General features: G+C 42.0%; 1 protein-coding gene across 4 annotated transcripts in view; it reads right to left on the bottom strand.

Moving 5' to 3' along the window:
• Window positions 1-22877, bottom strand: part of CFAP95 (cilia and flagella associated protein 95) — a 184101-nt gene that overhangs the window by 50592 nt on the left and 110632 nt on the right. Inside the window, exon 6 of one of the 4 annotated variants that reach the window (XM_086684983.1) lies at window positions 3072-9837. The exons of the other annotated variants lie outside the window; for them this stretch is intronic. Coding sequence (XP_086541109.1) covers window positions 9727-9837 — 111 coding nt within the window. The 3' untranslated portion in view covers window positions 3072-9726. Of the gene's footprint in view, window positions 1-3071; window positions 9838-22877 lie in introns of those variants that run through there. 4 annotated transcript variants of the gene reach the window in all.

Raw genomic sequence — 22877 nt, 5'->3', positions numbered from 1 at the left:
TAGGCCACTCTTTGGGATAGGATGTGTTTGGCTTTGGGGTGGTTTGTTGTTCAGGTGAGTTTGGGTGAAAGTCACGCTGGTCTTCTCAAGTCTGAAACTGCCAGCCCTGGAGTGTGGCTTCCACAAGGCAGGGCTCCACATTCCTGTAGGAAGGCATCATTGTCTTAGGTGGAGCAGTTGCTCGGTGACCCACTTATGCTCCAGTTATATGCTATTTCTACTTTTTATAGATTTCTAATCTGCCAACAGTAGGTCCCTTAATTTGAGGTGATTTTCCAGCAGTGAAAGGTCTGTTAGGATAATAGCTGTGGCTGTGAATCAGGACAGACACAACCCCTTAGCTTTGCATTTGACCTCATTACTCTAAACTCTAAATGATCAAAATAAGCAACCATGAATTGGAGAGGAGAGAGAGAGGAACATGCTTAATGGACTAATTCTTTAAAAGTTACAACCCATAATACCACCTCCAAGGTATCCTCTACCTCAATTCCATTCAACTTTTGATTTGCTGGTGACAGAAGTGCATCTTAAATGAGCCTAAGCAAAAGGGGGAATTTATAATAATGATTTTGGGTTATCTCATGTAACAAAAGGCAGGTTGGATAACCAAATCAGAAATGGATAATGTGTGTTGCAGGGCCCTGTGGAGAGTGGGAACCTAAATTCAGTCTTATTTAAACTCTGTCTCTATCTCTGCTTTGGTCTGTGTTGACTTCCTTCTCTCTGACTGCAAATGAGTATCCCTTCACAGAGGGAAACATAAACATTGAGAGCCCCTCTATTTCATGCTTCAGCTCTGACCAGAGAGTGTCTGTATCCATTCAGGTTCAGCTGCAGATGACAGAAACCCCTCTTGCAAATTTAAGCTGAAAACAGATAGGTACCCAGTGCACGTGCTTTACCAAGTGATCCTCACCTCCTCTATCACCTGTAGAGTTAGCTGCTTACCCAGTCCCTGGAAGAGCAGGTGCTGTAGGCATGAGGCTGAGCTTCCAGGAACAACTTCCAGAATAATACTGCAGAGCTTCCTGCCGCTATTAGAAGGCCATCCACTCCCTCCCTGCTTTCTGTTCAAGTGACACTGATGTCCCATGTTCTGCTTCTTGACACCACCCATGAAGCTAAGAACCAGCCACTGGGACCTCAGCTACAACTGTCACAAAAACCCAAACATCTGCATACCAAGCTTGCCCAGAGACAGCTTCACAATGTGAACTTCTACGTTCCACATCTCCCAGGGGCATCTGCTTCGTGTCACTCAAAACCTGAAAAACCCAGCTAGTCTGGGTATGAACGTGGGGAAATCGGAACTCTCGTGTACTGTTAGTGAGAATGTAAAATGGTGCAGCCACCATGGAAAAACAACATGCAGTTTCCTCAAAAAGTTAAAAATAAAACTATCATGTAATCCAGCAATCCCACTTCTGGGTATATATCCAAAAAGAATTGCAAACAGGCTCTCAAAGAGATACTTGCACACCCGTGTTCATTGCAGCATTATTCACAATAGCCAAAAGGTAGAAGCAACCTAAATGTCCACTGATGGATGAATGGATAATGGATTAAAAAAAATGTGATATAGACATAGTAGAATATTAGTCAGCCTTTAAAAGAAGTAAATCCTGTCGTGTGCTATAACATGCATAAACCTTGAGAACATTATGCTAAGTGAAATAAACTAGTCACAAAAAAGACCAATAGGGCATGGTTCCACTTATTTTTTTTAAGAGAGAGAGAGCACACACTCACACATGCAGGGAAGGGAGAGAGAGGGAATCTTAACCAGGCTTCATGCTCAGCGCATAACCTGAGCCGGAATCAAGAGTGGGATGGTCAACTAACTGAGCCACCCAGGTGCCCTGTGATGCCACATGTATGAGGTGCTTAGAATCACCAAAATTGGAGAGACAGGAAGTAGCGTGGTGTTGGCTGGGACTGGGGAAAGGGGAACATGGGGACTTGTTTTTTTGATGAGGATAGAGCTTTAGTCTTGCAAGTTGAGACAGTGCCAGAGACCTGTCGCAGAACACTGTGCTTGCAGCTAACTCTAACATACTATACACTTAAAAGTGGTTAAGAAGGCAAATTTTATGCTATGTGTTTTTTAACACACAAAAAAGGTCTGGATAATGTGGTCTTCAGCTTTCCTTCTAACATGAAGTCGTGCCACAAGGAGATTGGAATGGGGCCAGAGAGTCCATCTACAAAATCTGGACCAGATCCTGACTTTCCCCCAACCCCCGCTGTTTCAAGTTTACAATTCTATGAAGAGCTCCACGTGAGCTAAATTTGGTCCTATATCCACCCCTAATGAACGGTGGCTGGTGGCGAGCCACACAATTAGATAGGAGTGAGAAAAAACCACTTTAAAACTGAGAGACTCCTCTGAAACCATGTGACTGGAGAGGAGTTAGTGAAAGTCCTTATGATGGCCTTCGAAGCCCCGCCTGTTCTGGTCCCCTATTTACTCGTTGACCTCACCTCCCACTCCTCTCCCACTTGCTCCTCCGTAAATATGCCAAACCCACTCTAGCTCCAGCCTTTGTACAAGTTGTTCTCCCTGCCCAGAACAGCCTCCCCTGAGATATTCATAGAATTCACTTCCTTACCTCATTCGAGTCTTTGTTCAAACATCACTTTCACAGCGAGGCCTGCCCTGACCACCTGCTTAAATTCACAACCTATTTCCTTCCCCTGACACTCACAGTCCTCTTTGTCCTGCTCTGTACTCTTCTTTCTTCAACGCATACATTACTTTCTAACATGCAACTTACTTATGTATGCTTATTGCCTTTCTCTCCTCTCCATGAGGGTGGAGAGTTTTTGCACGTTTTTTTTTTTTTTTAATTTTTTTTTCAACGTTTTTATTTATTTATGGGACAGACAGAGACAGAGCATGAACGGGGGAGGGGCAGAGAGAGAGAGAGACACAGAATCGGAAACAGGCTCCAGGCTCCGAGCCATCAGCCCAGAGCCTGACGCGTGGCTCGAACTCACGGACCGCGAGATCGTGACCTGGCTGAAGTCGGACGCTTAACCGACTGCGCCACCCAGGCGCCCCACACGTTTTGTTTTTTAAAGCATTCCAGGTACTTAGAGCTGTGCTTGGTTCGAGGCACCCCATAAACTGGATGGATGGATGGATGGATGGACGGACGGATAGACAGATGGACTAGTTACCAAATGAAAGGGGAAGTAATATTGCTAGACAAGGGGAAAGATTCCGTAAGAAAAAAAAGTTGTCTACTACATCCAACATTTATTGAGTACCTATCACATACTACAAAAGGCACCGTAAAAACTTAGAAGCGTAAGAAATGGCTCAGGAATTCAGAGATATTCTAAATATGTCTCATAGAAAGGAAGAGAGGGAGAAATCATGAAAATATTTAATGGCTAAATGAGAATTGGTATTTTTAAGAGGAATCATGGTTCAAATGAGGGAATGTTTCATTTGCTCTTGCGTAATCACAGAGGGCTGTATGGGGAGGAGCCCAGGCCTGGTTTGGGCCCTGAAAACATGAACGATTCAGGTAGATGGTAGGAAGAAAGGAGGATATTCCAGGCAGGGACAGCTGCATGAATAAAGACAGACAGCCCAGGCACAAGCAGAGAAAAATACTGCTCATTTTACAAGACCAAAAAAAAAAAAAAAAAAAGAAGAGTTACAAAGAAGTAGACAGTACACTGAACTCTTCCCCTTACTGGCACCCCCACTATTATACGTGCTTGTGTTTGATGTTTCACCACACTGAGGCCTGCAAGGCCATGTGGGTAGGGGCCCCCAGCCCCTGGGACAAGAAACAAGGAGGAATCATTATACACTCCACCTGAGGCAGAGGAAGCTCTCCAGGCCCTCCTTGACATAGATTCTATGTGCAGCCTAACATGAGAAGGTCAAAATCAATGTGTCCGTTTTTAAAAATCACCAAAAAAAGAGGAAACTGTGGAATTTCAGTCACATCATAGAGTCTAAATTCGAGGTTCATTAATTTGGGTGTGTAAACGGGTTGTAAGTGTCCATACTAATAATTAGATGTTTGTGCATATGTGCAGTTTCCCAGACTCCCTATTACTTTATTATTTGGAGCACTTTTCTCCTTTATGTGAACCTTTCCCTTGCTACCCAAGCCTAGAAAGGCCTTGCATGGTATAGCCAAAAAGGCCTGTTAAGACCACCAGAGTGTTTTCTTCCTAAATGAAAAAAGAAAAAAGAAAAAAGTTATTTTTTAAGATCTGCTATGGAGAAGAATATCACCTTCCTGGAAGGCAGAAGAGGTTTCAGTCGTTTTAAGATAGAATTTTTTACTTCCCATCAAAAATAGCCTGCATGACCACTCCAAAGATGTCTATGTCCTAAGTCCTAGAACCAGGGAGTATGTTTTTTTACATGGCAAGAAGGATTTTGCAGATGGGATTTAACGAAGGACCTTGAGATTAGGTATTCATTCTACATTATTGAGGCGAGCCCAATCACATGAGTTCTTGAAATCTGAGAATCTTTCCCAGCTGTGCTCAGAGGGAAACATGACCACAAAAGGGTCAGAAAAATATAGCCCATTGCTGGCTTTGAAGATGGGAAGAAGAGCCACAGGCCAAGTAGGTGGCTTCTAGAAGGTAAAAAAGGCAAATAGTAAAACAAAACAACAGCAACAACAAAACACCTGTTTTCTCCTGGAGCCTCCAAAGAAGAACACAGCCCTATTAACACCTTGACTGTGGCCCAGTGAGACCTGTGTTTGACTTCTGATCTCTAGGACTGTGAGATAACAAAGTGGTGTTCTTTTAAGCCCCTAAGTTTGGTGACAATCTGTTACAGCAGCAATGGACAAAAGTGACACCAAAGTGAACTTTGCAGAGTCTTGCAGAGAAGATTTAAAAAAATACATGACGACAGAAACCACATGGGTGAGGCAGGGGTACTGTGTCTACCCTGCTGTTGTCTGTCATCTCTGGTGACAAGTTTTCTCTCCCACCACCTCAAAACACTTGTGTGTGGGGGGAACTCACAGTGCTTTTTTGCTTATGCTCGTCACCCTCCTCGGTACTGTGAAAAGCAAAGACAGAAATACAAAATAGAAATAAATGGAAAGCACATTCTTGCAAAAATGTTCATAAGGGGTGGCTGTATTCTGTAAGCTCCACTGTCTCATTTCTCTTGACGTTTGGTAGTGTGTTGCTTGACTATGCCAGCCTTGTCGCTACTGAGCTTTGGGGTGTCAGGGCAAGCCCATGCTGGCATTTGACAAGAAATACTAAAAATCAAGCAGGTCACATGCACCCCAAAGAGAATGATGGTAAGAGTGGAAAATGACAGGAGATTCTTAAAGGAAAGATGGTAATAGAAGACAAGAGTTAGGACCAGCCCAGCCCTTGGCCTTTGGAGGGGAATCACGGTCCTCCAAGTTGGCCGTGGAACACATCAGTGTCCTCCCTAATACTGGAGCGGTATTTGTACCTTAGCACTGAAGGTTTTGGGGGCTTCAAATTAGAGAAAGTACACATTCCTTTTCCCAGAACTGTTTGTCTTTCTTAAGTTCAGCACTGGAAGTGACTGCTGCTTCATTTGGCCTCCTTAAAGCTATGGTAAATGATTTTCTCATGACATGACATGGAAGGTTAGAGGAAGCAAACAGAATACATCACACTCATGAGATGTGTGACCTCAGTTATAAGGGTCAGCCTGTCTGATCAGACCAACCACTGAATAGCCATGTTTCCATATTTCCTGGAAAATCCCGAGGAGTCGTTCACAGAGGAATATATCTTCCTGAGCCAACACATGTACAGTGGACACGCCCACTACACACACACACACACACACACACACAGTCATGCCCATGGAGCCTTGCTGTGCGATATGGACTTTCCCTCTACAATGGCACCGTTTGGTGGGTCTGATAGTGGGCAATTCGCCCAGACTGGTAAGTCAATGTCTCTTCTCCAAGAATTTCAGAATTGGAGAAAGAACAAAAGGGGGAGTGGGCAGCAGAGGACAACAGAGAGAGAGAAATGTTTCTGGAGAATCACAGTTGTAACATTTAAACTCAAAAGCTGTTCGAAAACTAACTTTTCCATCAAGTGAACCAAAAAAGCCGAGAAAGGTGGGCTTAGAAAGACAGGGAAGAATGAAGCAGGGAAGAGAGAGACACTCTTGACTGTTTCAGGCCCAGGCTCCCATCGGCTCCTGGCTCCGCTGCATCCCTGCCCGAGAGCACTCTGAACCACCTGTCTGCCCTTGTGAGAAATTCTCCTTTTGCTTACTCTGGTTTGAGTGGGATTCGTTCACATACAGCCAGTGAATCATGATAAATGAAGACCCAGTGTTGCGGAGTGAGTTTGCCATGTGACATCGTGGCTTTTGAGGGAATATGGCCTTGGCAGCCCAATGTCTCAGCCACCGGATAGTGCCTCACTTCTGTCAGCAAATATGCAAGAACTCAGCAGGCAGGAAGGCTGCTTTTAAATGCGTCTTTTAAAATGTAAGGAAGAGGGTCAGAGATCCCCTTGCTAGTCTCAAAAATAGCTCTCTGTTTCACTCTGCTTTCTCCTACCTACATCTCAGGAGGAGAAATAAACCAGGGAGAGGATTGCTTAGTCGCTTACAAAAATGGTTACAATCAGAGTAGGTGAAAGCAGAAACTCTCACTTGTGGGCTGAATACCAGAACGAGCTGCCACAGACCAGAATCCATGCGACAAGGAAGTTGTGCCTTGTGCTTTGAAAATTAAAAGATGTATGTTCTCCCAGCCCCCCAAACACAGTCTCTCTCTCTCTCTCTCCCTCTCCTTCCTCCATCCATCTCTCTCTGTCTCTCTCTGTCTCTCTCTCACACACACACACCTCACTCTTAATGCCTCATGTCCCACTCTGTCAATTCAGGGGTGGGAAGACAGACTTTCCTGAGACCACAGAAATGGTCATGTGGCAGAGAAATGGCTGTCAGACCTGACCTAATACAAGCCATAAAGCCACAGTGTGCTTTAGTAACTGTTGGTTTCTGGCACCATCCCAGATAGAAAACTCCCCGGGCATCGTCTCTACTATCTAACCATATAACTTCGGCCAGCACCCTTCAGCAACAAAAATGAGCCCAAAGTATATTTATTTTAACCATCCTACCAATTCTCATGCACAATTTCAATAAGCTGCTGTATTTTCAATAAAAAGTTAAAGGAATCTAATTTTAGAAAAACATGTCAGGATCATTTATTCTCCAGAGAAACTGAAGACTATAGATCCCAGATCTAAAATTACATGTTCTTTACTGCACAAACAGGAAAACATTTATGAGCATAGGGAATATAATAGCAGAATCAACATTTAGGCGAAGATATTCAAAATGGAAATGGTATGGATCAAACCATATGAACATGCTGATACATACCTGTGATGAGGCTCACAAACATGGGATTTGGTGTCACGTGGAACTCCTTTTGCATATAAGCTGCCCTACTTACCAGCTATGCACAATTTCCTAAGTTCTCTGGGTCCCAGTTCCTACATGTGTACAGTGGGGGAGGGAATATCAGCCTCACAGGGTCGCTTCACCACGTGTGCTACCAGGTCCTCTAGCAGGTGTAAGATACAAGTGCCAGCCCACCAGTATAGGGCAAGGAGAAGCTTCAGGCATTCTGGGCACTGAAGGGTCCTTCTTTTTTTTTCTCTTCGTTAGAGGTTTCTCTAGTTTTTCTTTCCTATAATTAAGCCTAAAGAACTGCCCCAAGCCAAGAGGGATAGAAAATCATTACTCAGGGACCTTCAAAAGGGAAGATCAAGAAATCTATGCATGAGATAATTTCTTCACCCCAAACTTATCTGCAATGCAGAACTTTTCCTCTCTTTCTTTCTTTTTTCTGGCTTTCACAAGAATAACAATAAGGAATATTTCACATTTGCCTACCAAGACAAAATAAAACAAAAACCCTGTTCAGCTAGCTGTTCCTTATTCAATCTAGAGTTGCAGACTTGCCACAAGTCATAAAACATGTTTTTAAATTCTTATTCTCACCTCCACTTCTGTCTCTTACCTAGCCTAATTCTACTCCATGACCGCCCTCCCCTAAGAGATGATCATGCAGAACATGTCATGTGGAGGGGTGCCTGGGTGGCTTGTCAGTTAAGCATCCGACTTTGGCTCAGGTCATGATCTCACAGCTCGTGAGTTCAAGCCCCAGGCCGGGCTCTGGGCTGACAGCTCAGAGCCTGGAGCCCGCTTCGGATTCTGTGTCTCCCTCTTTCTTTGCCCCTCCCACACTCACCCTCTGTCTCTTAAAAATAAATAAAAATTTAAAAAAAATAAACAAAAAAGAACATGTCATGTGGATGCTTCCATTGGCTAAGTCAGCCCCTCCTGACTTCATGTAGACACGCTCATCTAAATGAGCAACAATTTGTGGTGCCTGGGTGGCTCAGTCAGTTAAACGTCCGACTTCAGCTCAGGTCATGATCTCGCGGTCCATGAGTTCGAGCCCGGCGTCGGGCTCTGTGCTGACAGCTCAGAGCCTGGAGCCTGTTTCAGATTCTGTGTCTCCCTCTCTCTCTGACCCTCCCCCATTCATGCTCTGTCTCTCTCTGTCTCAAAAATAAACGTTAAAAAAAATTATAAAAAAAAATGAGCAACGATTTATGTCAGGAGGGAGGAAGTAAGCATGTCTTCAACCTTATGTAATCTTCACAACAATCTTCCACAGCAGTTACCATTTTACTGACATTACAGATGAAGAATCTGTCACAAAGAGAGATGAAATAGCTCTCCCAAAGCCCGACATCTGACTTCAGAACACCCTGCAGCTTGAGCAGTCCTTATAGAGAATAATTCACATTATGTCATTCCTCTGCTTAAGACTTTCTAATGGTTTCATGTCGCACTTTCAGTAACGTCCAGACTCCTCCTCACAATCTGCAGGACCTACTGTGATCCAGCCCCTGATTTCTCCAAACCAGCATTACCAGGCATTGGCAATCAGGAATGCTGACATAAATTGGCTAATAGGAGCAAATCTGGTTAATATATCAAGTAATAAACTATAATGTTTGGGATGGACTTTTTCTGCAGGGCAGAAATGAGTTGTCTCTACTTTCTTGCTATGGGCCAGAATCATTTGCATTGTTATCAGTTTCCTACAACATAATTTCTATTCCTACAGAGTGGTACAATATTCATCAATTAAAAGACTACCAAATGTGTCAGTCTACATAATCAGCTAATCCGCAAAGTGTCCTCTAGACAGTGCCCAGCACTCCATCGAAAGGACTTCCAGTAATCTCTTTTGCATATGTCCGAGTCTTGGACAATGTTTCCGGACAATAACTTTGCTGCACGTTGGCTTTTCATGTAGTTGGGAGAAGACTAGTGTCAGGTCCTGCTTTCCTTGGAAGTGGTTCAGGCCAGGGAAGGAGATTGTAAGTTCTATAGATTTGGGCAGAGCTGAAAATTTCCAAGTTCATAGCTCTGAACAATGTGTGGTACGTGACAGGCATTCAGTAACCATTTGTGGAATATATGAATAAAGGGCAAAGAATTAAGCTGGGTTTGAATCCCAGCTCTGTCATTTACTAACTGGGTGACCTTGGCCAACTTGATTATCAGAGTCTCAGTTTCCACACTTATGAGATGGAGATGACAACAACTACCTGGTAGGGTTTTTGTGAAGATTCAAAACAGTACTTATGAAGTACCACACATGGTGGCTAGATATGGTAGGCCTTCAGAATATACAGTTATTGTTTTAAATGTGGGTTATCACTTACTCTATCCATATAGAAGCCACATATTTCCTGCAAAAATCTGGTGGGCAAATTTTCAGCCATAAGTTCTTCTTTGTCCTTATCCTAATAATCAGAATCAAAATCAAAGATAGAAAACGAAATCAGCAATATTCTTACCATCAAAAGAATCAACTATTAAAAACACTTTTTCGTGGAGAATGTTAAAAATATACAAAAGTAGACATCATCAGCTCCAACAGCCATCAATCCATGATGCCAATTCATTCCCATCCACTCTCCCCTTCCACATTACTTTGAAACAAATCCTAGACTAAAATTAAAAGAGGAGAACAACTTTTCTTCTACCCTCTCAGTTATTTTTAGTGGCTAGGGGACTTATACATTAAGTTGGCAAAAGACAAATTAACAGGAAAAAAGGCATATAAATTCATTAATTTTTAATTTTATGTGCACAGAGACATCACAGAAGGAGGTGAATACCCAAAGAAGTTGGGAGATTCAGAGTGTATATACCATCTTAATAGGGGGGAAAGGGGAAGGGGGTCAGAGGGTCACTTCTGGGAGAACAAGTGACTTCTTAGAAGTTTTCAGGGGAGAGGGCATTTATGGAAACAGGATGAATCTTTGGAAAGATAAATGGGTCTTTGAGAGAATAGATGGGAGATAGTTTGTGACAATGTCTATCCAGGTGTGAAGTCAATTTCTCCTCTCCCAGAAGAGAAGGTTAGAGTTGCTCCCAGGGAGGGGATCTATGACAAATGAGTTCTTTTGAAAGCCACTGCTTTTAGGCAAGTAAGGTCTTTCAGGAACTCAGATGCCTTAAGCTGAAAATAATTCTTATGCCAAAGTGGCATATTTTGAGGTAGCATTTCCTGATCCCCATCATACCATCCATCCACAGATGAAATCAGCTATTTTTATTTTTTTTTTAAGTTTATTTATTTAAGAGAGACAGAGATAGCACAGGTCAGGGAGGGACAGAGAGAGAGGGAGAGAGAATCCCAACAGGGTCCATGCTGCCAATGCAGATTCATGCTACCCAGTGCAGAGTCGGATGTAGGGTTCAAACTCACCAAGCCATGAGACCATGACCAGAGCCAAAACCAAGAGTCAGACACTTAACAGACTGAGCCACCCAGGTGCCTCCAAATCAGCTATTTTTAAATTATTTATTTTATTTATTTTTTTTTTTTTATTTTTTGAGACAGAGAGAGACAGAGCATGAGCGGGGGAGGGGCAGAGTGAGAGGGAGACACAGAATCTGAAGCAGGCTCCAGGCTCTGAGCTGTCAGCACATAGCCTTACGTGGGGCTCAAACTCACGGATTGTGAGATCATGACCTGAGCTGCAGTCGGATGCTTAACCGACTGAGCCACCCAGGCCCCCCTAAATCAGCTATTTTTAAAATCAGCTGTATGTAAAAGAAATGCTAGGAGGGCAAGAATTGTCTGAAGGAGAACTGGAGGGGAGGCACCTTCAGGAGATGCACTCCAATGTCAGAAAATGAAATTCCTGGTGAAGTGATGGGGTTCAGTATGAGCTACCTGAAAATATGGCACCTTGGCATCTTGAATATAGAAGCTGAACAAGGCTGAGAAAACAGCAGTAATGGGAAGGCCTCTCTGACCTTTCCCTCCATTTTCCCCTGAAGCAGGTCATAAGACCCTGTTTGAGAGGTGCCCTCGCCACACCCAGAAGAAAGGAGCACCCTTATCTCCGAGACCAAGGGGCACAGAGAGGAATCTGAATGAAAGGGTCTAGCTAAATTCCCCCTAGTTTACCACTGTTACCTCACACTCCTTAACCTATCACATTCCTCCATCAAACCTAGCATAGAAATACTCGGGTTAAATAGCTTCTTCCGGTCTTCCTTTCATTATGAAGCCTCCTTTGTCTTGTAAAATTTATATTAAATACATCTGTATGCTTTTCTTCTGTTAATTTGTCTTTGCCAGTTAAATTTTCAAACCCAACCAGGGACTGGAAAAATTTTTCCTCCCCCACATAAGCCTAGAAGTCCAGTGAGACATGATTTATATCAAGCTCAGGCAATCAATTAAGTGGTTTTTCTGGTCATTTAACTGGAAGATAGATCTAAGTCTGACAGGCCACTTTTATCTTTCTCCTAAGTCTTCCTGGAGCCTGACCTCTTCCAGAAAGTATAATCTGAGTCAGTAAATGCTGGGGGCAGGGTCCTCCAGCATTTGGGAGGTATCCCAGTCTAGCTTCCAGAGTAAATGAAATGTAAATCCAGTTGAAGAGAAGCTAACGATTTCTCTAGTGTTGTTCCTAAGGAAAGGAAGTAGAGCCAGAGACTGGTGTCTCTGAGCAGAAGCCTCTTTGGGGAGAGCTGAGAGACAGAAGTGTGAAATCCTAGGCAGAGTGATGTAGCAATTACTGTTTAGGAAATTGGTGGAGGCAGGACAGTGAGGAGGTGCTGAGCCCAAAAACTGGGTGTATAGAGAAGGGTGGGACAAGCTCAATGTAATCCTGAAAGTTTAGGACTTAGTGTAAGAGGCAAATGCAAATTAAAAATAAGAGGCTTAACTCTTCCTGCTAAAAATCAGGGAAGATACTTTCCCCTCCTCCCCTCTGTTTTATTTCAGAATTTCTTTCTCTATCCTTTCAAATGAATATAAATCTTTTTAACAGTTAAACAAGCCTCTTGCCAGTTACACAAATCAAGAAAATTTCCTCAGGGACTGGGCAGTCATCTCTCCAGAATGTAATCATTAAGAAAAATAAGGCCCATCCCCCAGTGTCCAAGCAGATGGATCTAACTTGTCGCCTAACTGCAAATTGCAAAACCTATCTAATGTATTCACTCCCCAGCTATATAAAAGAATGAGATTTCCCTCTGTTTTTGCAATCCCTTCAGTGGGTCGCTAGTAACACATCACATTCTGGCTTAATGCTTGCTCAATATAAATATTGGTGTCGTTCCCTTACACCTTTGTGTAGAGGTTTTCTCTTTGTCTCTAATTGTATTTTCCCAACATTTGCTTGAAATCCAGAGAACAAGATGAACTTGGGGTTCAGGTGCCTTCCCAAAGGCCAGGGAAATGGGAAAAATTAGCTCAGGCTTTGAGTGAAAGGTAAAAGCAAACCAGATAATAACAGCAAGGGAAAAAGAAATAGCATGGTAGTTAAATTTACATATTTTGGTCTTCGATACCCTTAGGTTCAGGATCTAGTTTCATCACTTACTAGCTAGGCAAGTTATATTCTTTGAATCTCTGCTTTCATCTGTAAAACCAGCATTAAATAGCACCTACCATACAGAGATCTCACGAGGGTAAGATAATGCAATCAGATTACTTAGTCCATGCCTTCCTTATGGGTGACCTCACTCATTCTTAACTATTCCTGACATATAATCTTAGCTATTTGTCATAACTTCTAAATGTTATTACAAAAATCCAAATTACATATAAATGAGCGCTGAACTATCATTAGAAAACAATAGCCATTGAACTGTAATCCAGTGATTTATAAATGGTTCCAAGATTCACACTGTCTCTGCAATAAAGCACACAGGGCTGTGGTGGACATGGTAGGAGAGGATTAGGTGAGATGCAGAGGATTATGGACTGGGATTTTGACAGAATCTCTTTTGGACATTTTTTTTTAACCTTATTGATTCCCCAGATTGGAGCAGTAGAAAAATATCCATTGTTGTGATATCTACACACACACACACACACACACACACACACACACACACAAAGGGCCAGTGTGCAGGTGACAATGGGCTCAGGTTTGTTACACTCCTATGTTGGGAGGAGAAAAGTCTCTTCCTTCTACAGTTCCAGTTTCTGGCTGGGCCTCCTATTATGAAAGACAGATTAGCAAAAAAAAAAAAGTTTATTAACATGTTTATCTCTCATATACATGGGAGAAACTCAGGGATGAGTAAACTCAAAAAGATGGCTAAAACTTGAGCTTAAATACCATCTTCATTGAAAATGAAGGAAAAAGGACATAGGGGAGGCTAGTTATGGGGAAATGACCAGGAAAAGTAAAATAAGGATTAGGTTTTTATGCAGATTTAAGATTTGTTATACAGATCTAAGTCTCAGGATTTACAGACATCTTTCTCTTCTTGGTACAGAGAAGGAGACAAGCTTACAAACAGTAATTTCCTTTATAAATGTAAATATCCCTTACAAAAGGCTAATTACTTTGTTTTCATAGCTTCTCCTGTGTCTGTAATCCTTATGCCAAAGAGGTATATTTAAGGTGGCATATTCTGGTCTTCTAAACCCACCTTTCCATGATCATCTGACAGATGGCAGGATCTCTTTGACTGCGGACTCTGGTGTGGTATCACCTACCCCCAGACCATCTGCATCAGTAAGTATGAACCATCAACTCTAGGGGGCTTTCACTCTAGAAGTTGCCCATGGCAGGAGACATTTCAGTGCCATTCGTAAATATAACTGACATTCCTAATCATTTCTCAAATAGTAAGTTTTTTGTTTATTTGGTTTTTTTTTTCCATGAAAAGCTGACATTATTTCTCAGAGCTCTCTCTTAAGTGCTCCAAAGTCAGTATTGGAAAATGTTGACTATGGAGCCATAGAAACGTCACTGGGAAGTCAGAACACCTAGGTGAAAATGCTCAGCACACTTGTCAGAGCTCCCTGGAGTTGAAGAAAGAGACTTCATGCTCTGGTGGGTTTCTTCATAGTCAAGGAACCCCCTTACAAAGCTGTCTTTGTAAGGAGGCCATAGTTCTGGGACTGAGCCTGTCAGGCCGACTTCCAGGCTCAAAAGGAAGTGAGTCCCAAGCCTGACCCCAGCTGGAAAAGTAGAATGTGCTAGAGGAAAAATCTGGGAGGAAGAAAAAGGCAACTCATTAAATTGCCTGCCACATAAAACAGATAGTTTTAGAGATAAGGAGGAAGTGTAGTTTCTCAGATCCAGAAATAGTGTTTTCAAGTATGTTCATCATAAGGAGTCTGTTCCAAAGTTGGAGGGCTGATCCTACACTCCCAAGAATTCTGCAGGGAACATATGTGCACAGATGCCACACACATCTGTTCTGAACTAAATTAACATGTTCAGCAGGGGAATGCAATTTTAAGGCCTCAAAAATAGCACCGGTGGATAAGAGAGCTATTCAAAGGGGAATTTTTAAACGCCTGGGGTTGGAATTCTACACTGCAGGCTAAAAGAGGATCCAGTGCTTACTACATGTCTGTGTCTGTGGTGAGCTACGAATCTTAATGGAATTCAATCTGATGATCAGTAGCTACAATTTATTCTGTGTCACTTTAGCCACACTAAAAAATAATCATTATTTTAATCACATATGAGGCAATTGATAAAAAATACTTCATTTAAAGAGACATTTGTAGGGGCATATGGGTGGCTCAGCTGGTTAAGCGTCTGACTCTGGATTTTGACTCAGATCATGATCTCATGGTTCATAAGATCAAGCCCCGTGTTGGGCTCTATGCTGACAGAGAGGACCCTGACTGGGATTCTCTCCCTCTCCCTCTCTCTCTGTCCCTTCCCCACTTGCACATGGGCACGTGTGCTCTGTCTCAAAATAAATTACAAAAAAAAAAGACGCATTTGTAATGCCTAGTGTTAAAAAATAACTAAAGGAGACAATTTAGGTGATACAAACTCCATTTAACATTTCATGAAGTGGACAGTCCTTTCAGAGAATTGCAAAATGGGCCAGAAGGCAACAAGCTTCCATTGGATAAAGAATAAAGAACAAGGAAGAGAGAAATAGAAAATATCTGATTTTTCTATTTGGCTGCGGCCACATTGTCAACCTCATTTGGGGTGAGAAGGCTCAAAATTGGTTTGGTGTTTGAGGATTGGTTGACTGAATATGCCATGTTTCTGGTCAAGCAGAGCATTTACAGGGACATGAAAATTACCTAAGTTTCTGTTTGTTGGCATGGCACCCTCTGAAGAAGAGGCTCCATATTGGGTCTGGTAGTTTATTTCAACACTATGTAAGTGCCCTCCATCACACTGGATTGAAGATATTTTATAATTGATGGCAAAATTTACTAAGGACAACCTAGAGTTATTATACTTGTGACATGTTTTTTTTTCCCTCAACAAGATACAAATATGGAAATTCTGATGAGCACAAGCTGACTTTTTCTATTTCCAGGTAAGTGCCCAGCCACCATGTCCACTACAAAATGTCCAAGTGCTAATTCTTCATGCTCGTTAGCAGGTGTTTTTTCTGGTGGATATCATGACATGAACCCATAGAGCACAAATCTCTGTTAAAGGTGCCAGGGCTTTGCAAACTTTTTCAAAAGACAACACGGGGCCTCTCACTGCAGGAGGAGTACTAACAAACCAACAATAGTGAGAATGTTGGTGCTGGCATTTAAGTTGCTCTTCAAGGGTATTATTATTATTGTTATTATTATTGTTATTATTATTATCCTTTTCTCACCCTGCTTTCCTTTAATCATATTGATGCCCTTTCTTTTACTTGACAAAATGAGGTTTCCACTGGATTTTTCCATAGCTTAAACCTAGGTTTTTAACCTTTCAAAAAAAATTTTTTTAGCATTTAAGTGGTGAGCTTTTGTTCTCATGGCTTCTCAGTAAAAATTAATGGAACTTCAAAGATGTGTTCTAGTCTATTCATTTGGAGCCACATGACCCTTTCATTTATAAGTATTTTGGCCTTTTCTATTTTGCTCAGAGTACAAGGCACAACTGTTTAATAAGCATTTGAAACTATTACTTTATATGATTTCATTTTAAATGCCACAAAAATGATAGACACGCTTAAAAGGAATTACTAAAGCCATAACTCAGTGTCAGTTTATACCAATATCCATAAATGTCTAGAGTCATGTTCTTGCAATTTATAATTCATTTGAGTCCTAATGGATTATGACTGTTGGGTTTGAGGAAATTCCAGGCAGAGGGGAAAATATAAGCAAGGATTTGGAAGCAAGAATGTGCAAGGTACATTTGAGGAATAGAAAGTGGTCCAGTTTGGCTAGAGAATACAGGAGATAGAGGGCAGTTACAACAAGAGATAAGGCTGGAAGGAGATGCCCACAGAATAATTCAAGAGTTGAAACCAGACTGAGATCTCTATATCTGATTTTGAGGGCAATAAGGGCACACTGAATATTTTAAAGCAAAGACTTTGCATGATTCTAGCCAGGCTTCAGAAAGATGAATAGAGCAGTGGCTATAGAAGAGAAAGGAATTAGAGGAGGGGAGGGAATTGGAGCTGGGACTGGATTCAGGGGGCCTTGCTAAAGCCATTACAACATTTCTACTTGGATGGCCTCAACCCTCTTAAACCTAAGATCACCAAGACTGAGCTCTTCAGTTTTCCCCACCCAATACACTGCCCCCTTTATCCTCTCCATCTCAATAAATGGTACCACCAGTTTCCTCCAATCAGAAACTGGAAGCCACATTTGACTTCTCCGCTTTTCCTACCCCCACATGTGGACCATCAGGAAGTCTCGACAGCACTACCCTCAAAGGACATCTCTTATCCAACCACTTCTCTTCATTTTCCCTCCCAAAACCTGAGTCTGGGGCACCATAAACCTTCACCGGGGCAACTGCAACAACATCCTGAATGGTGTCCCTCTGTTCACATTCTGCAAATGGTGCCCAGAGAGATCTGCTCCAAGCGTAAATCATATCGTATCACTCTGCTGGTTACAACCCTCCAATAGTCATCTATGCATCAGAATAAAATCCAAACTTTGTATCTTAGCCTAAAATGTCCTATCTTTTCTACCCTCTGCTTAACCCTTAGATTTAACCTCTCTCTTTCCCTTACTCATGACTTGTTAGTCTTCCTTGTTGCCTGCACATACAAGGCTCCTTCCCACCTCAGGTTCTTTATTGTTTTTAAGTTTTTTTTTTTTTTTAAGTTTATTCATTCGTTTTGAGACAGATCGAGACAGCATGAGCAGGGGAGTGACAGAGAGAGAGGGAGAGAAGGAATCCCAAGCAGGCTCTGTGCTGGCATACGTGAGGCTGGAACTCACCAAACTGTGAGATCATGACCTGAGCTGAAACCAAGTCAGTCGCTCAGTTGACTGAGCCACCTGGGCACCCCCCCCCCAGCTCAGGTTCTGTTTAATTTCTCAGTACCAGTAGTATAATTCCAAAGACAAAAGCCAGTGGAGTCTACAATAAAAAGGATCATCTTGTGGAGAGCCCCCAAACAGAAGAGCCTCCTGGCTCATTTCTTCCTCTTTGTCTCTCTGGGGTGACATTTGGTGGACACAAACCAGAATACTGAAGGTGGTGGTGGGAAGGGAAGGGGAGGTGAGGATTCTGCTGGAGGGTTTGCCCTGAGGCTGCATGGACTCCTCCAATCTCCAGCTTCAAAGCTGCTCCCTTAGCCAAATCAGTTTCTCTAAAGAGCCCTTGGTTCATTCCGATGTGCAAAGCTTCTATTACTTTATATTATTGGAAAAGAATATATGCCCTTGAACACGTAAACATCTCCCTTCCAAATCACCAACTAAACCCTCCTTAAGATTTTTGAATATTTACATTTAAAACATCTCCCGTGCATATAGGCATCAGTTAGTAATAAAAATTATACTAAAGCTCAGGGATTCTATGGGCTAGGACTCTGAAGTCCTGGAGTATAATGAGAACGACTTGGCCAGCTTCACAACACTTTGGGCTCAGCTGGACAGTTAGGACGACTCTCCCACTAGGGGCACCCGGGTGGCACAGTCAGTGAATCGTCTGACTCTTAGCTTCGGCTCAGCTCATGATCTCACGGTTCCTGAGTTTGAGCCCCACGTCAGGCTCTGCGCTGACAGTTTGGAGCCTGCTTGGGATTCTCTCTCCCTCTCTCTATGCCCCTCCCCCATTCTCTATATAAAAAAAATATATATATATATATTTTTTTTTTTTTAAAGGAAGACTCTCTGAATTGATGCTGAGACTAAAACCGTCTGAAAGTTCATCCACTCACACTTGGGAGCCTGAGATGTCTTGAAAATTAGAGCTGCTGACTGGACTATTCCATCTGCTGAAAAAACCCAGGTTAAGATGATAGGAAGAGAGGTGGCCATATCCTAGGCAGAAGGAAATGCATCTGCACACCAAGGTCCCCTGGTTGGAGGGAGGACAGTGCATTAGAGGTAAGGAGAGAAAGCCAGTAAGGCTAGAGACACACCACACACACACACACACACACACACACACACACACACAGGAGTCTCAGACAAGAGGTCAAATACCACATGCCCTTCCAGCCCAGCTTCAGCTTCAAATGTGTATCATACCTTAAGAGCAATGAGGAGTCTGTTAAAGTCATAACCATGAGGTTAAGGCACTGAGGGTTAGAACTCCAATATATCTTTCTTTGTGAGGGAGACACAATTCAACCCATCACAGATGCTAACAGCATTCCATTGTTGCTAGTCCTCTGCTGCTCCACCACCTACTGTAGGTTATCTTGAGCTCTCTCACGCCTATATAAATGGTCCCTTCGTGAAAGTCTCTTAGGTTAAACCCTTCAACTGTGCCAGGGTTGTTCTGGGAAGGACCCTGACTCTTACATCCATTTTGAGAGCTATTCGATAAGTAAACTATATAGGCTCTGGTGATGGGCTGCATGGGAAGGAGTGGAAATCAGGGAAAAGGTTCCATATAATCCCCAAGTTTCTGTCTGGTGTAATTGATGGGTGTGGTGCCTTTCACTGAGATCAGGCAGACATAAAAGACCCATTGCAAAGGATATAATGATATGTCTTGAGACATACGAAGAATGTAGAAGCCACACACACACACACACACACACACACACACCCTAAATGTCTATGCGTTATAGAGTTTATATGACACACAAAGTCAGCATAGATTCAAATCCTAGCTCTGCCGCTTACTAGCTGAGCCACCTAGGACAAAAGACTTCATCACAATACCTGCCTTGCTATCTTGCTGTGAGGACTGACGAGATGAGCCATACAAGGCACTTAGCAAAGTGTTTGCTAAGGGAGCAATTAATGCCAGTATTACTTTTACATACTCACCTTCCATCTGGAGAAAGTATCAACAATAAAGGTCTTGAAATGATCCACCTGAATGTGGTCTAATCCTTATTTTCCACTGCAAATTCAAAACTATTTTAAATGCAGTGCAGGATGGAAATAAAGTTGCTAGCAGGCTTGAACTTCTAAAGCTTTCTCTTTTCTATTTGGTTTTGAACGCAGTAAGCCCATTTAAAACAGTTTCTAACCTTGGTCCTGGATATCAATTGGAGATGTGGATACATTTCAAAGCAATGTAGATATTTTAGGATGTAAAGAGGGCTTTGGGAAATTATGTAGTCTGACCTCTAATTTTTGCATGAGGAAATGAAGACCTGAGAGGGTAAATGACTCATCTGAGGCCACACAACTACAAGCAGAATTGGGGCTAAAATCCAGTCCTCATGATTCATTTGCTGGCCTTTTCATCTCCAACATGGCAGCCTCCAGCAAAAACAGTCAGGAAAACATGTTTATTGCATGGAGTTTTAAATTTATATAATGAACACAATCTCCCTCTAAAAGAAAATGCAAGTTAAAATGAGGAATGAGGGACCAAAGTGGGAGTTCAAACCACCACTGTTTTTGTTATAAATTCACCGAAATAATTCCTTCTAAAAAACAGATGAATAATTTAACTGGTGTTTTAAACTTTCATAAATGTATGCTATTAGCAAGGTGTCTGACTACTTTTACACATGGGAATAGATTTTTCTCAGACTCATGAACGACGAGTTGCCACTTTTCAAGTTAATTTTGAAGACTTAGTGATTTTTTTCCCTCTGTGACCATCAGTTAACTTACTGTGTTCAAAGTTATACATCCTAGAGAGATTTTATTTTAAAGAATCCTGGCTCAATGAAACAATGGAATTTTGAGGAGATGGTTATATACCTTTTTATAATTAACCTGGTTTTTGAACACTGACTTCAAAAAATCTAAGCATCACACCTGGATCAATCATGTTGTGATATTTGAATTTGATTATGTGGAACCACATAAATCAGTTTTCCTCTTAGATAGCAGGAAACCCAGATGCAGTTTATCTCCCCATATCATCTTTTCTAGTGTAGGAAAAAAGAGATACAGGAAAAAGAAAAACTTCAGGGAAAAATTAGGAAAAAAAATCACACTTCCTGATGTTGGAAGAAACGAATATAATTTTTTTTTATTGGAAAAAAAAGTGTGTTGGGTAGACATAGTATTTGAGAGAAAAGCCAATCTAACTGAACTGGATTATGTTAAAAGAATTCTATTATCTCAAAGACTTGGTATCCATAGCAACTGAGACATCTCCATACTTATTCTTTCCATCCATAATGAGGGAAATAAACAGCCAAGAGCTTGCTATTTCCTGATATCATTATATCACAGCTAATAAATTATTATTTGACTGAGACATCTTAACAACCCCTACTACTGTTTTACTTTTTGAAACAGGACCTTCTCCACCCCACCCCCACCCCACACCAAAAAAAATTAAGAAGAACATGCAACCAAAATACAGGAATGAAAAATCAGCTCACAAAGGAGAGTTTTAAAGCCCATCCAAGGAGGCAAGGAGTTACTGTCTGAAGTGGGCCCTTGGCTGATATCCAAGATAGAGAAGAAGCATGTTTTGGACTTTTGCCAAGCTACAGGTCACCTGGTCCTTCAACCACGCAAACTCTGTTGGTTTGAAAGGGAGTCCAGACCCAGGCAGGCCACCCTCACAAAGCCCAAAGATATTCTAAACAGAATGTTTAACCAGTGGCAAATGTGCGCCTTTTGCATATATAACTGATTGTTGTTACAGGATAGTAACTTTTTACTCATTCATCAAATATTTGCTGCATATCTATATGTGCCAGTCACTGTGTAAGGTTCTGAGGATGTTAGACGGAATGAGACAGTCCCAGCTGTCAAGAAGTTCACATCTTTCATAGAATCGAGATATATCAAATTTCCTATTAATATTAGAAACAGGATTATCAACATCCACCTACAGTGGGCACATTGTTAAATAATTCCCTTAGGACTCCACACAGTTTCTTGCAAACAACTGACACAAAATACATGTTGACTGAATATAACGACGTAAGGGAATGATCAGGATGAAGCTAAGAAAGAACATGAGAATTATCTGTAGCAGGGAGGCCTTCAAACACAGAGCCTCAAATTCTAGTTGATGAAATACGTGCAATTTAAAAACTGTTACAAATAAAGATAAATATAATTAAGGGTTTCAGGAATAATTAGGCAGTGAAGCTGGGACTTGAACCCATGTAGTCTGGCTCCAGAGAGTTTTGTGCTAAACCACTATATCATGTTGCCTTTTACGACAAAGTAGACCAGGAAAGGAGAACAGATGTGAAATTCTTTCTATCACCATAGTGATTTCAAAAATAGAAAGGAAGAAAATAAAATCAAACCAGTTCAAAAGTGCAAACTGCAAACCTTTAGAAGTCAAACATACAATCTGAACTATATTCATTCATTCGTTTATTCACAAATGTTCTCACAAACCGTGAGAACAACGTAAGCTGAAGTTGACCCTCAACCAGCTGAGCCCCCCAGGTGCCCCTTCTAATGTTACTCCTCAGCAAAGAATCCCTTTGGGTGTGTGCTCAGTAACCCTGAGATGACGGTGCTATTGGTAGGGCTCTCTTTCTTTCTTTTCCCCCAACCACACTCAGCTGTTAAACTCTACTAACTACCAGCTGATTACACTCTATTGTGGAAAACAATCCCCTGGGTCATAAATAGCTCTACAAACTAATCCAATCAGATTGTGGGTCCTTTGAAAGAGTGGTTTCTCAAGTCTGAGTTGCATACCTGTTCTCACCCCAGGAGGGCTCCTCCCAACTGCATTTTTCTGGTTCTCTCCTGCAAAGTAGTCAACCTACAGTGTAGGCTCTATCTTCATTAAATCCACACATTTTTCTCCCAATTTCCTTTCATCCCTAACCCCACTAATCTTGAAGTGTTCTTTGGCTTGCACTTCTCCAAGGTCTGTTGCAATGAAGTCAGTTCCCTTGGGAAGAGATTGAGTGCTGTCTGTTTATGGCCTGCTTCTCCCCAGGTGGTTTCTGAGCCAGGGTTTTGCAGTTGAATGGGGGCAAAGGCAAGTTTCTCTCTGAGTGACCC

This window comes from Puma concolor, chromosome D4, assembly GCF_028749965.1.
Source record: "Puma concolor isolate L17-30 chromosome D4, mPumCon1.1.hap2, whole genome shotgun sequence".
Taxonomy (NCBI): Eukaryota; Metazoa; Chordata; class Mammalia; order Carnivora; family Felidae; genus Puma; species Puma concolor.
This window is presented reverse-complemented; position numbering and strand designations above follow the sequence as displayed.